General features: G+C 46.3%; 1 protein-coding gene across 1 annotated transcript in view; it reads left to right on the top strand.

Annotated features, from left to right (window-relative positions):
- Positions 1-650: 650 nt before the first annotated feature.
- Positions 651-18,404, top strand: part of MAPKAPK2 (MAPK activated protein kinase 2) — a 73,621-nt gene continuing 55,867 nt past the window's right edge. Inside the window, 2 exon segments of the mRNA XM_067531576.1 lie at positions 651-994; positions 996-1,224. Of these exon segments, the coding sequence (XP_067387677.1) occupies positions 948-994; positions 996-1,224 (276 nt within the window). The 5' untranslated portion in view covers positions 651-947.

Raw genomic sequence — 18,404 nt, forward strand, 5'->3', positions numbered from 1 at the left:
ACGTAGCTCGGTGCGGGGGTAAAGGGGTCCGCCCGCACGAAGCTCACTGCAGGATCGGGACCTGCCTGAGGCCAGGGACACGATTCAGACGTGGACTGGTTTGATCGGATGAAATGTCAGTCTCCAGGAAATTGCAACTGCTCGTTGCAAACGCTTGCTTTCTTAGGACGGGGACCGCAAGGAATCCTCCCGCCTGGTGATGGGGGAGCAGCCAGAGAGCCAGGGGAAAGCTGGCAGGTCTGTGTGGAGCTGGGGTAGGGCACTGAGCGGATCTTCTCCCCTGTTCCCAGTCGCCTCACCTGTGAGCGGGTGGGTGGGGTGAACATACACCCCAGACTCTTCAGACTTTGAACTGTCCCCCAAATCTTAGACTCCTTCCCAAAGTGTAACTCCTCGCCCCTCCCCTTTCCCCCCTTTTCATCTTCTTCCTCCCCATCTCTTCTTCCTCCACATCCCATCCATCCCAGCCCTTTTCTTTCTTTCTTTTCTCTTTCTTTCTTTCTTTCCTTCCACGCCTCCTGGGCCCGCCCCCTCAGGAGGAGGCAGCCAGTCAGTGCGAGGCTGTGACATCAGTGCCGTGAAACTGAGCGGGGAGGGAGGTTGATACATTGTAGCGATTCCTTTTCCTGTCTTCGCGTTCCAAAGAGCGGCCGAGCCAGGCAGAGGGACGAGCCCGGGGTGGGGGCGGGGGGTTGAGAGGGAGGGGGGGGGCAGCAGCCGCCGCGTCTCCCCTTCACGGAGCCGGGGGGGTGAGCACGCAGCAGCCCTGCGGGCTCCGAGCCTTCCCCAGGAGCGGGGAGATTGTTTCCTCTCTCCTGCCCCCCCCTTTCCTGGCAGTGGGGGATTTAGTTCCCCTCTGGCTGTTGAGATCAAACTTCCCACTGTGGGGGGAGGAGGGGAGCGGGGCCAAGGGAAGGGGCCGCTGTGGCTGCCCCGGCTTTGCCGCGATGCTGTCTAACTCTCCGAACCCCAACTCCCAGCTGCTGTTCCCCACCCCCTCCGCCACCCCCGCCGCCGCCCCAGCAGCAGCAGCAGCCGCCGCCCCAGCAGCACCTTCCCCTCCAGCCCCAGTTCCCCCAGTTCAGCGTGAAATCGGGCCTCCAGATCAAGAAAAATGCCATCACGGATGATTACAAGGTCACCACGCAAGTGCTGGGGCTGGGCATCAATGGGAAAGTTTTGGAAATCTTTAACAAGAAGACGGGGGAGAAATTTGCTCTGAAGGTAAGTGCGCAGGGGAAGGGAGAAGGGAAGGGGGGTGTGGGTGTGTGGGGAGGGGGGCTGGTGTGCCCCCCTCCCACCTTTCCTCTTCTGATTCCACCTTCCTTATTTCCTGGCCCCCCCCCCCCCCCCACGTTTGGCCCGGACTGTTTTTGTAGGAGTGGCACAGACGTTCCCCTAAAAGACACAGCGCAGCATCAGAGAAGATGAGGGTTTGTGAGGGATCTGAGGAGGTCATCTAGTCCAGCCCCCCGTGCCTGCAGTTATTTGGGGAGGGAGGGAGGGTGAGATGAGGGCATCTGAGCCATGGTTGCTGGGTGTAAAATTATCCACGGAGTTACTTACAGGCTACCTAAAACTGAGGGACAGAAAAGACTGTGTGTAACTTTGGCCTAGGCAGATTTCGCCGAGCCCCACTCTGAAGCTCCTGCCTGGCCCGGGCGTGGGCACGAATTCCCCGCTTACTCACTGCCAAGGGCTAGTTGGAGAAGTTCTGCCTCTGTTATTTTTTTTCCGAAGGGTGGGTGGAGGGGGTTGTTGGATGATCTAATCTCTCCCTTTTTAAAAATGAAACTCGGCATTTATGTCTCTCTCACCCGCTCCCCTCCCCCCCTATTTGCAAAACAGGACTTCCCACAGGGAGAGGAGAAACCCCAGAGTTAGAAGCCTCCTAGGCCTGTACACATTGGCTGCGTTTGATAGGGCCCTTTCTCTCTTGCTCTTCAGGTCGCTGGGCTTTGTGTGTGTGTTTGTGTGTTTTATTCGTGGTTTCCTTGGATCCACTGATCAAAGCAGTTCGTGTTTGCAGAGGTAGGAGAGAGTGTGTGCTCTGATTTCTTTCCAGGTCTATTCTTTTGGTAACAGAGTGGTGGGAAGGGGGGAAGAAAAAGAAAGGCGCTTGGATAACTTTGCAGCTGCACTTAAGGCCTGTGGGCCCTTCAGTGATCGCTGTAGAGGGAAGGGTACTTCTTGTAAGAGAAATATATTCCACTGTGGTTTTGAGAACACAAACACCACCCTATTTCGTTGTAGTGCCTTTGATTGCACAAGTTTAGGTTCCTTCCCCCTTTTTCTGCCTCCTCTCCCCCTAGCACCTTAACTGCTTTAATAATTCCAGGTTTTGAGTAATTTCCCTGCTGTTCTGGTTAGTGGTTTTTCCCTGTAAAGGTGTGACCTGACTGATATGGCTGCGAAAAAGACAACTTGAAATTTACCGGCAACAGTTAGTGCTTGACAGTGATGGAAGATTTCTGCTGCTTTGTTACATGTAAATACAACAAGCAGAATCTATTTTAAAGACAAGTGGTCTCCTGGGATGGGGCAGAACTAGAAAATCAGTGCTTTAAAGTAATGCTATAGAGAGAAGAAAATCATATTATGGTGCATAAGGATAAAAATGAAGAATTTTTTAAAAAATCAAATGGACTTTTTAACAAACATGCTGATTTGTTTGTTTGTTTTTATTGAGTGCACTCAGCTGGGACAATGAAACAGGGTTAGTCAGTTTCACTTTCCAGCTTTATTGTACTCCATTGCTGCTGTTCTGTTTCCATCACTTTAGAGGAATGTCTGGTTTCCCCTTAAATGATTCTCATAAAGAAAGACAAAAATAGGTTGTGTGGCTTTTTTAATTAAAAAAAAAAGCAAAATGCCATTGGAAAGGGATGACCTAAGCATCAGGTTTGAAATCAATTGAAACTTCTGGATTTTTCTGTTTGATCCAGTGAGTTCACTCTGTGTATTTTCGGGATGAGCCCTTTAAAATTCAAGGTCCTCTGTGTGGGCACTAAAGATCTTGTGGCACTTGGTGTAAACATAGATGTTTGTCTGGTTTTCCCAGGTTGATTATCCTCCCTGCTCCCCAGTTGTTGTGCGGTGTACTGTACGCCAAGCTGCTACAGTTCTCCACCCCAGATGTGGCTATGTTCATGGTGTTGTATCTGTATGCAGTAGCCCATAACATGCCTCTGTTTGAAAGGGTTTTCGATAAATAAGATTGTACTAAAATATACATTTTGAGTCTAAATAACTTGATAATTTCAAATGATTTTTTTGAGTGGGGGAGGGTATTACTCTGTTAGAGGGAACCTGAGGAAAGTTTAAATGGATTGTGATAGGTAATGCTAAGTACTAGGAGATGAGTACAGCTTGACTTCTCCAGCGAAGCTGAACGTTCCATATCCTAGACACAATTCGCTCCCACGCATTAGCTGTTCAGAAACACTATACATTATCCTGTTAATTGTGAAGATTAAAAAACCCCAAAAAACCCTCCTGTTTTGACTGCATTTTTTGTCTTTTAAGCCAACACATCTTCTTAAAGCCAAGAAGTCACTATTCCTAAAACAATAAAAAAGTAGATATTTGACATAAAAATCTTCTGTCACTTATGAACCCCTTTCAGAAATGTGATGCCTGTGCGGGGATAAATTATTAAGATAAATACATTGTCTTAGGGAAAAAAAGTTCTTCCAGCTAATCAACTGAATGGCAAATATTTAACTTTCTTGTCTGGAAATATGGAAGTTTCTCATTAGTTGCACTGTTAGGAAGACACAGACACGATGATTTTTTCTTTAGATTGTAAATGAGTGGGATCAGTCTCTGTTTTGACAGACACACTTTTCTGCATTAATTTTAAAGTTGACTCAGCTACTTATCTAGCAATTCTAATGCTTTCCTGTGTGAAATAACAAAAGCAGAAGAACTATAGGGTATGATTTAAGGAAAGGGACAGTTTTGTGTCAGCAGTGTTCCCATGTCAAAATATTGGCTAAGATAATAGCATAACCTCTGAGCTCCGATTATCTTGTCAGTACCAGCGTGTGATACTATAGAAACGTTCAGGATCTAGGTTTGATGTATCATTTACATGGGTGTATTTAAAGTGCCTTTTACAACACAGGATTTTTATATATTAAGATTGGAACATAAATCACAGACTCTGATTTTCTGCTCAGATCTCATCCACTGCTCTGTTTCACCAGCTCTTTACCATAGAACAAAGGTCGTATTAAGATGGACAGCTGCGGATGTGTGTGGTCTAATCTCCCTGCTTATGATCTATGTAACAATGTATGAGGGAGGTGCAGAATCCATTCTCAGGGTCTAATATATTCAATTCATTTCTGAATTTTTCCTTTGAGAAGTTTTAAATTTTTATTTTCCATTCCCAGTGTTCTTATGGAGAGGAAGAAGTTTAGCTGAGCCATCGAACGTGTCAGTGTCAGTTCAAAGGTCAGCACAGTTGCTGCTGTAAGCGACTCCTTCCAGCACTGTAGAAACTGCTGTGCTGTTAGTTCATGTTCTTAGCAGGCAAATACATTCTGTCGATTTTTGCACTGACAAGTGTGTATGACAAGCTGTTTGTCCACTGAGTTTGGATACTTCCTGTCAAGACAGAGGTCTAAAAGTTAAACCCCACTAATAGGGTGTCTTGTTCAAATGTACCGTGTATGGATCAAAATACTGCTTGCTGTTAGTTGGTGTGAATCGGTTTGTAAACGTATAGAGTCTGAATGACTCAGAATTATCAGACACATAGAAGAACATCATTTGTTGGGGGAGAGTCAACGTGGTTTTTGTAAAGGGAAATCAGGCCTCTTCAATCTACTAAAATTCTTTGAGGGGGATCATCAAGTATGTGGACAAGGGTGATCCAGCTGATGATAGTGTACTTGTACTTTCAGAAGACTTTTGACAAGGTCCCACATCAAAGGTTCTTAAGTTAAGTAAGCGGTCATGGGGTATGATGGAAGGTCTTCTCATAGGTCAGTAGTTGGTTAAAAGATAGGAAACAAAGGGTAGGAATAAATGGTCAGTTTTCACAGTAAATAATGGGGTCCCCTAAGGATCTGTATTGGGACCTGTGCAGTTCAACATATTAATTAATTATTGGGAAAAGGGGATAAACAGTGAGATGGCAAAGTGTGCAGACTGTACAAAATTACTCAAGATAGTTTAGTCCAAAGTTGACTGCAAAGAGTTGACTGAAAACCGGGATCTCATAAAATTAGGTGACTGGGCAACAACATGGTAGATGAACTTCAGGGCTGATAAATGCAAAGTAAAGCATGTTGGAAGACATACTGCCAGCTATACATATAAAATGATGGGGTCTGAATTAGCTGTTACCACTCAAGAAAGTCATCATGGATAGTTCTCTGAAAACATCTGCTCACTGTGCAGTAGCAGTCAAAAATCTAATAGCAAGTTAGGAACCATTAGGAAAAGGATAGGTAATAAGACTATATCAATCCATGGTATGCCCACACCTTGAATACTGTGTGCAGTTCTGGTTTCCCCATTTAAAAATTATATATTTAAAATTGGAAAAAGTATAGAGAAGGACAACAGAAATGGTTAGGGATATAGAAGAGCTTCCTTATGAGGCGAGATTAGAAAAACAGGGATTGTTCATCTTAGAAAAGAGATGACTAAGGCGGTGTGGAGAAAGTGAATAGGGAAGTGTTATTTACCCCTTCACGTAATATAAGAACCAGGCATCACCCAGTGAAATTAATAGGCAGCAGGTTTAAAACAAACATAAGGAGGTACCTCTTCACACAATGCACAGTCAACCTGTGGAACTTGTTGCCAAGGGATGCTGTAAAGGCCAAAAGTATAACTGGGTTAAAAAAAATTAGTTAAGTTCATGGAGGACAGGTCCATCAGTAGCTATTAGCCACCCTGGTCAGAGATCCTCTGGGTGTCCCTAAACCTCTGACTGCCAAAAGCTGAGACTGGATGATGGGTTGGATCACTTCGTAAATTGTCCTGTTCTGTTCACTCTCTCTGAAGCATCTGACACCGGCCACTGTCGGAAGACAGGATACTGGCCTACCTCGACCATTGGTCTGACTCAATATGGCCGTTCTAATGACTCATTATCTGCATCAGTGTGAGAGGAATAACTGAATAACTTGAATACAAGGAACTGAATTCGGGTTGCCATGTTTCTGGTGATGTTAAAAAGAATGCAAGTGGCCCATAGCCAGAAGCCAAAGGTGAAATTGCTTTGTATTGTGTGGTAAGTTTTAAGGCTATCATTTCCATTCTAAACTTTTCTGTTTATATCTCATGTTCCAAAAGGTCATATGTATTAACACAGTCTTACAGTGATGGGGAAACAGCTGTAAATCTCATTAATATTAAAGACTCGTGGTTCTGTGCTGCTTCCTCAGGAATTTTGTAAAACTACATATATAAAACCTCTATTCTGAGGTCTTAGATATTTTTATGATAGGGTTTCATTTAGAGAACTACTGCTATAATGTGAACATTCAGAATTCGGTGGGAGGTGTATGAATTTTAACAACAGAGAAAAGTAATTGGGCCAATTTCTCCATCTAGCAGATGAGTTCTTAGCAGAGGCATTTGATTGCTTCATAAAATAAAGTCTGTTTCTAGCACATGTTTGTAAGTTACTGGACTAAAGGCTTGTTTGCCTACACTGTGCCTAGTTAAAAACAATAGAAACTCTTTAACTTCTGATTTATTGGTAGTTACTGTCTAACTGGTTAGTGTTCCACTGACCACTGCAGCAGAAAAACATCTCAGGTGGAATCCATTAACTGGCCAGTATTAAGTAGACATAGTATTGTTTAAAATGGTGAATTGCCGTTAGTTCTTAATAGGATTTTAGGTTGGGATGCTTTCACCTTTAGGGGCTCAGTCCCATAAGGTGCTGGGTGATCTCGGCCCCAGTGGGAAGTGACAGTGCTGAACAGCTCATGGAAAGCTCTTGGCAGCAAGCAGCATCAGGCCTGTGGTGGATTGTTCAGTGATTTGCTCATCAACATCTGGCCATTTGAGAGCTAAGGGTAATGAAACTGCGGCCGGCAGTAGGAAACGGGGGGTGGTGTGACTTCTCCTTATTAGAAGAAAATTAGTTTGGAATTTCTGTCAAACATATTGTATGTAGGTCACTGCTGATTTTACTTGGCTTTGTCTATTGCGTTTGGGCGGTTGGCATTATGTGAAGTAAATTGCAGAGGTAGGAAAGCGGGCAAAATCTAATTCTGTACCGCGTACAGTAAATTTCACTCCTAGATGTACTTTTAAGCCTAATGGTCAGATGAGAACTGGATCAATGACTGACTGGCTGCCTTAATGCAGCTTTTTACAAAAAATTGCAGGTAATCTGAGGTTGGAGGCTCAGTTAATGCTGGATGGACATCAGTGAGTCGCTTTCCTTGTGAATCTCTTTCTCTGCCATGTGTTTCAGTTGGGGATCTTGGCTGCAGTGCAGGATTATGCTAATAAACTCTAACCTCTACCTTCAGCTCTAAGGTAGTTGTCAGCTGGCTAGTGCTATGAAGACTGCCCACAGATCTGTACCTTTGCCAGAACTGTGCCTTCAAAGGTAACTCACTAACATCTGTGTAGCTTTGGAAGCTTCTCCATGGGACCCGTTTCCATGAGTGCCTTTAGCCACTAAAAATTGACCTGAAGTGGACCAGTTCTTCATTAGTGAGTTTATGCCACTAAATGCATTACCTGTGGTCTAGTTTGATTCCATCAGATGACCTGTCTGGAATGGCTTCTCTGCAAAAGGGGCGAGGTCCAAATACATTAATGATATCACACTTGGGAGATGCCCATCACTGTGATATCTGGGTATGTTTTACAATGGCAACATGGTTGAGGGGGCCCCCCCGAAAACTGGTTGATGGAAGACTGGTTTCTAGTCACGGTTCTGCCACAGGCCTTGATATTAGGCAAGTCACTTGATGCTGCTGTTCTCCTTATGTGCTGCGGGGATGATGAAACCCACCTCTGTCAAGTGTCTGCAGGTCTATAGATCTGTCAGTCTTTAGCTTTTGAACTCTTTTTTCTGCGATAGAAAACATGACCAGGAGTTGGCAGAGATTTTGGCCTTGTGCATGGCTCTTGGGAACCTTGCACACTCTTCTGCTCCCTAAAGGAATAGCATCTGGGACAGCTGCTGGACCCAAAATACTATGGATAGCATACCAGCTGTTTATTGCTTAACGGTACCAAATGAATGGAAAAAGCTGCACATTTCCTCTTGTTTCCACTATGGTTCAAACAGAGAAGGGTTTTGATGTTAGTTTCTCACCCCACCTTTCAGGATCCATAGTTACTTTCAGTGGCTTCGTTGAACTATTCTGTGGGAGACGTTCCTCGAAGTGATCATGGACCCAACTCGATTTTTCTTTGTCTGGAGTGCCCAGAGGGTTCTTTGGGTGTTTTTCTTGCTCCTTAATCAGGTAGTGAATCCGTCAGTGCTACATGTGCTGTGATACAGCAAACATTATGGAACATGAGCCAGTAGTTCCCTTGATGCTATAATTAACCTCCAGGACTCAGGTTCTGTTTTTAACTCCGTTCTGGGCAGAATGTTAACAGAAGCTCTCTAGCAAGGAGCTGCTGGGCCTTGCTTTTGATCTGGAGAAATCAGGAAATTGCACTGATGTTCCCTCACTGAGCACTCTCCATCTTCAAAAAAAATAAATAGTATGCCACTTCCCATAGATCTTCGGCTGGTTATTTGCTCTGAGGAGCATAAAGCTGAAAAGTAGAATCCTGGACTCTTACAGTGGCCGCAAGACACTCCAAATAACCATGTTATTACCACTCATGGGGCTGTGCACGTTCTCCTCCTCTAAGAGTGGGATTTTTCAAAGTTGCTGAAGGGAGTAAGGCACCTGGTTCCCATTTGAAGTTAAATTGGGATTGGGCTCCTTGCTCCTTCAAAACTCCCAGCCCCACACTATTAAACACCTAAACCAAGCACTTCTGATGCCATGGCCTTGATGGGATTTTTTCTTTTTTTTGCCTCACCAGATAGTTTGGAAAACCAAAAATAGCCCCATGCAACTCTTCCTTTTTTAAAACTGTGACAAACACAATGATTTGGGTTTTTTTTTTCCAGGGCAGTGATTTATTACCTGACTGACCGAAGGTCTCTGCTGGTTTTAGGTTCGGAGTTCACATCAATCATTTAGGAGTTGTCATATCTTTTCTAAATTATTGTAAGTGGCAGGCACTCATCTTCACATTTTGAAATAAGTGTCTGAGTTAAACTGACAAGAGGCAGGCCATGGGGGGTTGACTGTTGCTCTGTGCTTAGGCATTGAGAAACTAAAGAAACAGCGGAAGCTCAGTCCCTTCATTATAATGCTTGTCTCTTTTCTCGTGCTTGGTGATGGTAGATTTCCAAGTACTTCACAGAGGAAGATGAGTATATTTGCCCCCCTTTTGCAGATGAAGGAAATGGATGGTAAGGTGTCTTTCCCAAGGTTACACAGGAGTTCGGTGGCAGACTCAGGTTCTGTTCCCAGCTCTCCTAGGCCTGTTCGCTATCCACTGGACCATGCTTGCTAAACCTAGAGTTCACAAAACAGTAGAAAGTGCGCCATTAAGGAACAGTCCCGTACTGTCCAGGAGAGATGGGCCTTGATAATCTAATAGATCTTTCCCCTAACTTGTGCAATACTGTAGGGGCCATAGAACATGTTATGTTACTACAGCTCTTTGTTACAGCATGTTTCCTTTTGTCTGAATTTCCTGGCTTTCTCACCTTCCCTTTTTAATACTTGCGGAAACTTCCATTGATTTGCAATACTGCTGTGAAAGAGAAGAAAGAGGCGTAAATATTGTACTGATCTCGGCCAATTGTTCTGAATGGGCAGGGTTGGATCCTCCCTCTTGAAGGGAGCAAATAGATTAAACTTGATGTAGGCTAGGGCACTGGGGACTTGTTTCCTCTCTCTCCTCCCTGTTCTTTAAAGATAAAGTGCTGGGTTCTAGCTTGACAGCCCTGAAACCTTCTAAGGAACGACAGAATGCGTACGACATTGGACAGTGCTGTGCAGGGATCTCCAGCAATGTGTTCTACCCTTGTGAAGGGCCATGCCAAGGAGCCGGGGGTAGTTCTTTGTGCTCATTCACTCTTTGATCTCTCCCTTTGAGACTGGCGAGAGTGCTAATCATGATGGTGATTTTGTGATGTGGATACCTAAGCCTACATGCAGATTTTGAATGGTGATGACTTTGTTACTGCTGGCTTGGGCTGGATTGAAACCAGCGTCCAGGACCCCATCGTGTTGAGCTTAATTACAGCTGTTTTTTGTATTCTTCCAGCCCTTGCCATTTGGGAAACATTGTGTCGTAGACTTCTGGGTGCTTTGCAAAGAGGAGGGAGGCACAACTTTCTAGTGGGTAAGCGTGGCCAGAGGGGTGTGAAACTGGTGCACATTTTGTTGGGCTTTTATGAAGCTGGTTTTTAATGCCACGGCTGGTGTCTTAACACACCTGAAGACCAGCTGGACGTTGTTGAGGTGACATGGATGGGCCTTAACATTGGATCCGGTCACTCATTCTCTTACAGAACTATGAAACTCTTGTGTTTGTCTCAAAATACAGCTCAGGTCAAACAACTCCAGTAGGGAACAGGACTGAATGACCCCACTCCAGACTCCCAGCAAGAATAAATGTTGCACATTACTGCAAATTAAACAGCAGGGTCTTCAGATGGCTGGAAGGATGTCACTTGTGCTTCAATGCACAACAAAGTAGAGAGAGTTCTCGTATTCTTTTCAGAAGTGCTTAGCTTGCTTTCTTTCAATTACTTGGCCAAGGTCACACGGGGAGTCTGTTCAAGAGTGGGTATTGAACCCAGGTCTCCTCGGGCCCCGGTCTGTGCCTTAGCCGCAAGTCCATTCTACAGGGAGGGGGTTGAGCCCTGGTACAAAAGATGCTTCCTAACCCTCCGACCGAGCTTTTCCCAGGCATGTTGGTGGCACAGAGTAGGGAGGGGGCTGGTACACATGATAAACTGCCCAGTCTAGCCAGATAAATCGGCTGATGTATTGCGTGCGCCAGGCCACTACTCTGCCTTCAACCAGGCTTCTGCCGGCACACCTGGTTCGGGAAAAGCTTCTCTTACCCTAGTGCGTCGGTCTGTTTGTTCTGTGGTGTGTGGCGCTGCATTTGTACTGGCTTGTGCCTTTAGGCAGTGAGCTGTGCCGGGCAGGGAGTCTGTTCTCTGTCAGACGGGCTTTACCTAATGTAAAACACTGGGTATGTTGACAGGACTGTATAAACCGATATGTAAAGCTGTATAGAAGCAAGGCTCTAAGTGCAATTGCTGGATGGTGGGTAAGAACCCATGAAACAAATACAAAAGGGAACGCGCAGAGAGGAAGCTTGGGGAAACCAAGTTAGTGGCTTTGCTACTCTTCTAAAAAACCAAGTGGCCTGCCTTCTTGACTCTAACTTAGTCCAGTCCTTGGTGGGAGGGTAAAAGTGAAGTGGCAGGAGGCATTCATAGGTGTAGCATGGTCCAAAGTACCTTTCTGGTGCCACTGCAACTCTGTGTGTGTGTGTGTGGGGGGGGGAGCAGTGAGCTAGCGAGCGAGCGCTGGAGGTTGGGGAGCTTAGTTCAGGTGCTTGGGTTGCTTGCTGTCTGGCAGGGTCACTGCACTAAGTGTCTTCTGTCAGGGGTCTAGAAATAGAATGCAGCGAAACCTCGCCAGTCTGTTCAAACGCTTTCCCACCACAGAAACATCCAGACGACAACTTCGCTGGTTTATTTATTTCATTCGTTTCCAGGCATCTGTCACCGGCTGCTATTATGGCCTTCGACTCGACTGTCCGAGGGAAACTGACGGGACAGGCCAAGAATGGCAGGCCCATGCCTCCATTCGAAAGGGAAGGAGGGCGTTTTGTCAATGCCAGTGGGCAAGCAGATGGGGGAGGGAGTGGAAAACCCTACAATACTAGTTACAGCTGATGGGCTGCTTTTTTTAAAAAGTCCCTGTCTGCACTGGGATTGCCCCAGTTACAGCCATTGGTGCAAATCCCTAGTGTAGACAGATGTGACTGGTAGAAGCCATGACTGGTCCTGGTGCAGCTTAACCCCTTCTTGAAATTTCAGTGATGTGCCAGTGTGAGGGGCTTGCACGGGGCACCTGTACTGGTGGCTGATTGCCCCCAGTGTTGTTTTGGCCTGAGGCCTCCCTCCCAGAGGCTCTGTTACCCCCACGAAGAGGAAATGGAATTCCTGGCAAGTCACAGTTTCCACGCTGAGCTTCTCTTCGGTGCTGTGTTTGCATCAGACCGTGGGGGCTTTCTCTGATCCAGGGGCTGGTGGGAGAACACAGGGAGGAGCCCCTTCTCCCCCAGATGTTTCCCCTCCTGCCAGTCGAATAAGCTGTGAGCCGTTGTCTGTCTCTCTCTCCCTCTCTTGATGCAGAGGTCTGCGCCGGCTTCTCTCCGAGCAGAGCAGGCCCCATGTACGGTTGCAGCATTCAGATCGCATGACCTCACCTCCCAGCTTCCCAGAATAACGCGCTGCCGTAGTCGCTCGCAGAGCATGAGAATGCCTTCCTGCAGCGTCCACGAGCGTTCTTGGCCAGAGAGGCTAGTGGGTATAGTGTGGTAGGCAGTGTCCCCCCTCCCTCCTGCTGAGCCTCCAGTGCAAGCTGTCCTCGTCTGATGTGGGATGGGGAGAAGGCGTGGCTGCTGACTGGTTGTATGTCACTTGATCTTCCTCTCCTGCTTGTGTGGGATGGGTTTAGGTAGCAGAATGTGAGGCAGGGCTCCAGGGAATGGGGTGCAAGCCTCTTCGAGGGCCTGATGAGTTTGTAGGCTTTTCCTCTTTGGGATCACGTGGCAGCGATGTGGATCCATAAGGCTCAGGTGGCCCTCCCGCCCGGCTCACCATAGAATTTTTAACACCGCTCAAGGGCTGATCTTTTAGAGTGCAAATCTTCTGCTCTCTCCTTGCCCCTAAATTATCTGCTGCTAGCCTGGGGTTTCTTGGACAGTGTTGCCCCATCTCACTGGGGTTGTGAATTCCGGCCATCAGAACCTATCATTGCCTGTGGCTGAGTCAGGTGGTGTTTGTAGGATGAGCGAAGCATGCTTGGAATGTGGCTCAGCTGGTGAAGTTCCTTCTACAATGAATATCCAATCAGTCCCGGACACCAGACCTGTGGTGGTGAGGAGGGGGATGGGTTGCTGGGTCCATATCAAAAGGCTTGAGGCTTGGTTTGTGGAAGGGAGCAGGGAATCTGGAAGCACTGAGGATGATGAATGATCCCAGATCTGATCAGTTGATGTCAATGAGGTCTGGGCATGTTCCATATGCTCTGAAAACGCTTGGGATTGCTAGTACTGACTTCAGCCAGGTGTTGTTCAGGAATGCCAAATGGAGCTTCCTTTCCCTCCCCTCTGCTCTCCTACTCAGACATGCCCTGCTAGCCATGCTGACTAGCTTCGTGGGGAACATTTGCAAAAGTGCGTTGGTGATTTAGGACCAAAAGTTCCAATGGGACTTAGGCCACTTAAGTGCTTTCAAAAGACTATAGGTAATTGTTCTCTAGATGTGGAGTTAGAACAAGAACCCCCAAAATTCTCTTCGCTAGACCTAACAGTGCGGGGGTGTGGTCTATTGTTTACAACGGCTAGGGGAGGGGAAATTTGTCATGGTGATAACACACTTTCCATTCCACTAGAATTTCTGGAGGACGTTGCATAGAAGCTACAAACGTTAGAGATTTTTAAATTAGCAGGTTCAGATAACGTGCATCCAAGAGTTTTAAATGAGCTGGCTTAGGAACTTGCTGGACCATTAATGTTGATTTTCAATAAGTCTTGGAATATTGGGAAAGTTCTCAAAGATTGGAAGAAAGCTAATGTTGGGCCAATTTTTAAAAAGAACCCACAAGATGACCTGGGTAATTTTAGGCCTATCAGCCTTTCCTCAATCCTGGGCAATATGATAGAGTGGCTGATACAGGACTCAGTTAAGAAATAACTAAAGAAGCGTGATGTAACTAATACAAATCAGCATGGGCTTATGGAAAATAGATCCTGTCAAACTGACATGATATCCTTTTTTTAATGAGATTACAAGTTTCGTTGATAGTGCTGTCGTAATATACTTAGAGTTTTGTAAGGTGACTGACCTTGGTGCCGCATGACATTTTGATTTAAAAAAAAATTAGAACAGTATAAAATTAACATAGCACACATTAAAAACTGGCTACCTGGTAGGTCTCGAAATGGAACTGTAAATGGGGAATTGTCATCAAGTGGGTTTGTTTCCAGTGGGGTCCCACAGGGATTGGTTCTTGGCCCTACAGTGTTTAACATGACCTGGAAGAAGACATAAAATCATTACTCATAAAGTTTGCAGGTGACATGCAAATTGGGGGAATGATAAATAATGAAGAGGACAGGTCATTGATTCATAGTGATCTAGATTGCTTGGTAAAGTGAGTGCAAGCAAACAATACGTATTTTAATAAGGGTAACTGTATATGCATACATGTAGGAACAAAGAATGTAGGCCATACTTACAGGAGGGGAGGACTCTGTTCTGGAAAGCAGTTCAGATGGATGTTGATCAATTGGAGACCGTTCAGAGAAGAACCACGAGAATGATTAAGGGATTAGAAAACACGCCTTGTAGTGATAGATTCAAGGAATTCAATCTATTTAGTTTAACAAAGAGAACGTTAAGGGGAGACCTGATCACAGTGTATAGGAACCTACATGGGGAGCCAATAAATAATAATGGGCTCTGCAGTCTAGCAGGGTAAGGAATAACACGAATGGCTGGAAGTTGAAGCCAGACAAATTCAGACTGGAAATAAAGCAGACGTTTTTAATGGTGAGAGTTATTAACCATTGGAACAATTTGCCAAGGGTTGTGGAGGATTCTCCGTCACTGGCAAACTTTAAATCAAGATAGGATGTTTTTCTAAAATATCTGCTCTAGGGATTATTTTTGGGAATCTGTCAAACATCTGGCCCACCAAGGGCAGCGCGCGCTGCTGCGACATCTCGCGGCGTTGTACTCTCTGGAGCGCTGTGTGCACAAGAATACAACACCGCCACGCGCTGCCATGAGATCTGTGCGCTCCAAAGCGCTCCAAAAGACGAGAGGGGGACAGTGTGGTCTTGGGGCATCGCGCAGTACTATAATTCCTAATCATTGATCGATTCTTTTAATCGTAAAATAGTAGGAGTTGTAGAAGTGAATTTACTGCAGTTTTTATATCGCTGATATCTAGCACATAAAATATAATACTACATAAAATGGTTGTGCCTAGTATTTTGCTTTATGGTATGTGGTGGCAGATGACAGAACAAGGAGCAATGGTCTCAAGTTGCAGAGGGGGAGGTCTAGGTTGGACATTAGGAAAAAGTTTTTCGCTAGGAGGGTGGTGAAGCACTGGAATGGGTTACCTAGGGAGGTGGTGGAATCTCCATCTTTAGAGGTTTTTAAGCTGCGGCTTGACAAAACCCTCTCTGGGATTATTTAGCTGAGGTTAGTCCTGCTCTGAGCAGGGGGTTGGACTAGATGACCTCTTGAGGTCTCTTCCAGCTCTATGATTCTATGTATGGCCCACTCGAAGTACATTTCATTCAAATCTGGCCCATCATAGCAAATGAGTTTGACACCCTTGTTCTATGGCCTGTGTTGTACAGGAGGAAAGACTAGATGATCACAATGGTTCCTTCTGGCTTTGGAATCTATGAATTTGGGATCTGGCACTCATGTATACTACTTTTGCTCTGCCACTGACTCTTTCCATTTGACTCTGGGCAAGTCACTTAACTTGTGTTGCCTCAGTGTCCTCTCTCAGTAAGATGGGGATAACACTTAGACTCCCACTGTGAAGTAGGATAATGGCTGTAAAGCATATTACTTTCCTATGAGAAAAGTGCTGATGATGTTACACTGTGTTAGTACCATCCCAGATCTGAATGTGCCTGACTTTTGTGGAAATTTTGAGCCAGACCTGAATTTTACAGCTTTGTTCCCACAAGACCTCCTTGCCCTGCTTTGTGAGCGAGGGATTATGTTGGCTAAACTTTAGACTTTGCCCCCACACCCGTATGCTACTCATCCATCCACGCCTCTTTCCCTGTAGCTAACACCCACTGTCCCACTCTTGCATGTTCAGCTTATTCCATTGTGTCTCCTTTCTATGCTGCTGCAGACCTAAACTGGGCATGGGATCATGATAACACTACGCCTTCCCAAGCTGACTCTGCATAACCCATCCGGTCTGTGCTCTGAGCCTGGTGCGAGTCCGTCTCCAGCACAGCTGGGGAGAAGGGCAGCAGTTGGCCTACAGAAGCCCTTAGCTGCAGGGTATTTTGGAGCATGGGAGAGGAGGAAGGAGATACTGGCAATGCAGGATGAGTAGCTGGGAATAGTGGGATAAATCTGTCTGCGGGGAGGAGAGGTGTTATTGAAATGGAAGCGCTGAAGTCGGAGTGGGTTGTGTTCCCTGTGTTAGAGAAGAAGCTGCGTCTTTCTCTGCTCGTGCCTGATGATATCTGTGCTCCCTTCTTTCCTTTCTCCACGCTCAAGTTCCTATTGAATTGCTATTGTCTTTTGGGCTTGCTGACCTGGGCCCTTCCTGAGGACTTGTGCTACCTGATAGGAGATATCCAAAGAGGCCCAAGCCATGCGTGTGGTGAGGAGGTTGAGGCACTGCGCTGTCTCTAAACTACAGCTCTCTGGCAAGCTAGTCTCCTGGGGTGTCTGTTCGAGAGGGATGGGTGGTTATATCTGAGCACTCTGAAAACTAAGCAACAAGCCTTCCCAACTCCCACTGCTCTGCAGTGTCCCTCGGTCACAGCGAGACACATTCAGCCATCATGGCCTTCTGAAAGGCTCCACAGACTTCCTGCCCAACGTGTGCGTTCAGGGAAATCCAGTCTCGACTAAAGCCGGGAACTGCTGTGGAAGTTTGGCAAGGCATCCAGGCAGTCTGGAATTCCAGCAGCTGCTGATCATTGTTTCTCAGAATCCAAGATACCGACGGGGGGCCTGTCACAAACCGTTCTACTCAAAAATGGATACAGAACCCCGGGCGCATGGGTCTCATCCATGCTGCAAACAATCCATGTGACCCGAATCTGATTTTAGAAATACGGATTCAGCTACCCTGGATTTTTTTTGGGTAGTATTATTTCTATTGAATCCTTCATCCGAACAACTACAAGAACGTCACAATGATGTTAACAAATGAACTCTCTGCTCCCCTTAGCCGGAAGGGAAGGGTTGTTGCTCTTTGCAGAGGGGGAAGCTGAGGCACAGGAAGATGGAGTGAGTTGTCCACGGTCGCCCAGCGGATCAGTGTCGGAGCTAGGAATAGCAGTCTGAACTCCTATGCCTGTGCCTCAGTGAAAAGACCTTCCGGCAGTAGCATAGCTGGACCAAATGGAGCTTCCTTAGTCACTGTCCCTATTATCCTGCTTCTGCCAGTGATCCTTGTTACATGCCTCCGTGTGACTGTTTTTGTTTTGTTTGGTTCCTCTCCTCCCCCCGTTTCACGTGTAAGCATCAGACTGCTAGGAAGGCACTGACTGGTGTTGCAGAAGTCAGCTGGGCTTTGCTGCATTAGCTGGCCTCCACTAGAGTCTCTCTTTCTCTTGGGACGAGGACTTGCCAGTAGTTTTAAAGCTGGGATGTCTCCTAGAAGTCATCAGAACTGTGAAGCCGGCTTTTTGGATGAGTAATTCGTATGCTGAAGACTCTGTTGTGTGGGTTTCCAGCGGAGCCTGCCAATGTTAACATTGGTGTAATTATCCAAACTACATCCTCATCACAGTGAAATAGTGACTCAGACTTGCAGCTGATGGGTCTGCTGGCCCTAATCCTTCTGCAGGAATCCGGGCTGTTGGACTGGCTCCGCAGTGCGGAGGGGTGAGCTGTCAAGTAGCAGCACGTGGGTGTGGGTGGGTGTGTGTATGGACACTGCAGTTTATGGCTCACATTTTTGGTTGGGTTGCTTAAAGACTGCTCGCTGTGTGTCTCTGGGGTGTGCTGGTTTCTGTGCTGATGGGGTCTGTTTTGGGGAGTTTGGGAATGGTGCCATAACCCCTCGGGCAGCCGCCCCATCAAACTTTCTAGGAGAAGCCTGGATGTAAAGTACAACCATCTGCCTCCCTATTTCCTTCCTCCTACCCAACCAACTTCCCAGTGTCACCTGCTCTGATGAACTCATGGACTGGCCATTGCAAGGGCCGAGGTGCTTCTGGAACCCTTTAATCTTTCTTCGGTGTTGAAGGATGACGGGAGAGTTCTATGAAAGGGACAAAATGTCATGGCCAGTGTCACAGACGGTCCTGACCAGTGGTGGTAAAGTAACCTGCCCTGAACTGATGGGCCTTCTCTCTCCAGCTTCAGT

Source organism: Emydura macquarii, unplaced genomic scaffold (genome assembly GCF_026122565.2).
Source record: "Emydura macquarii macquarii isolate MOO-44397 ecotype Brisbane River unplaced genomic scaffold, CSIRO-AGI_Emac_v2 contig_3220, whole genome shotgun sequence".
Classification (NCBI taxonomy): Eukaryota; Metazoa; Chordata; order Testudines; family Chelidae; genus Emydura; species Emydura macquarii.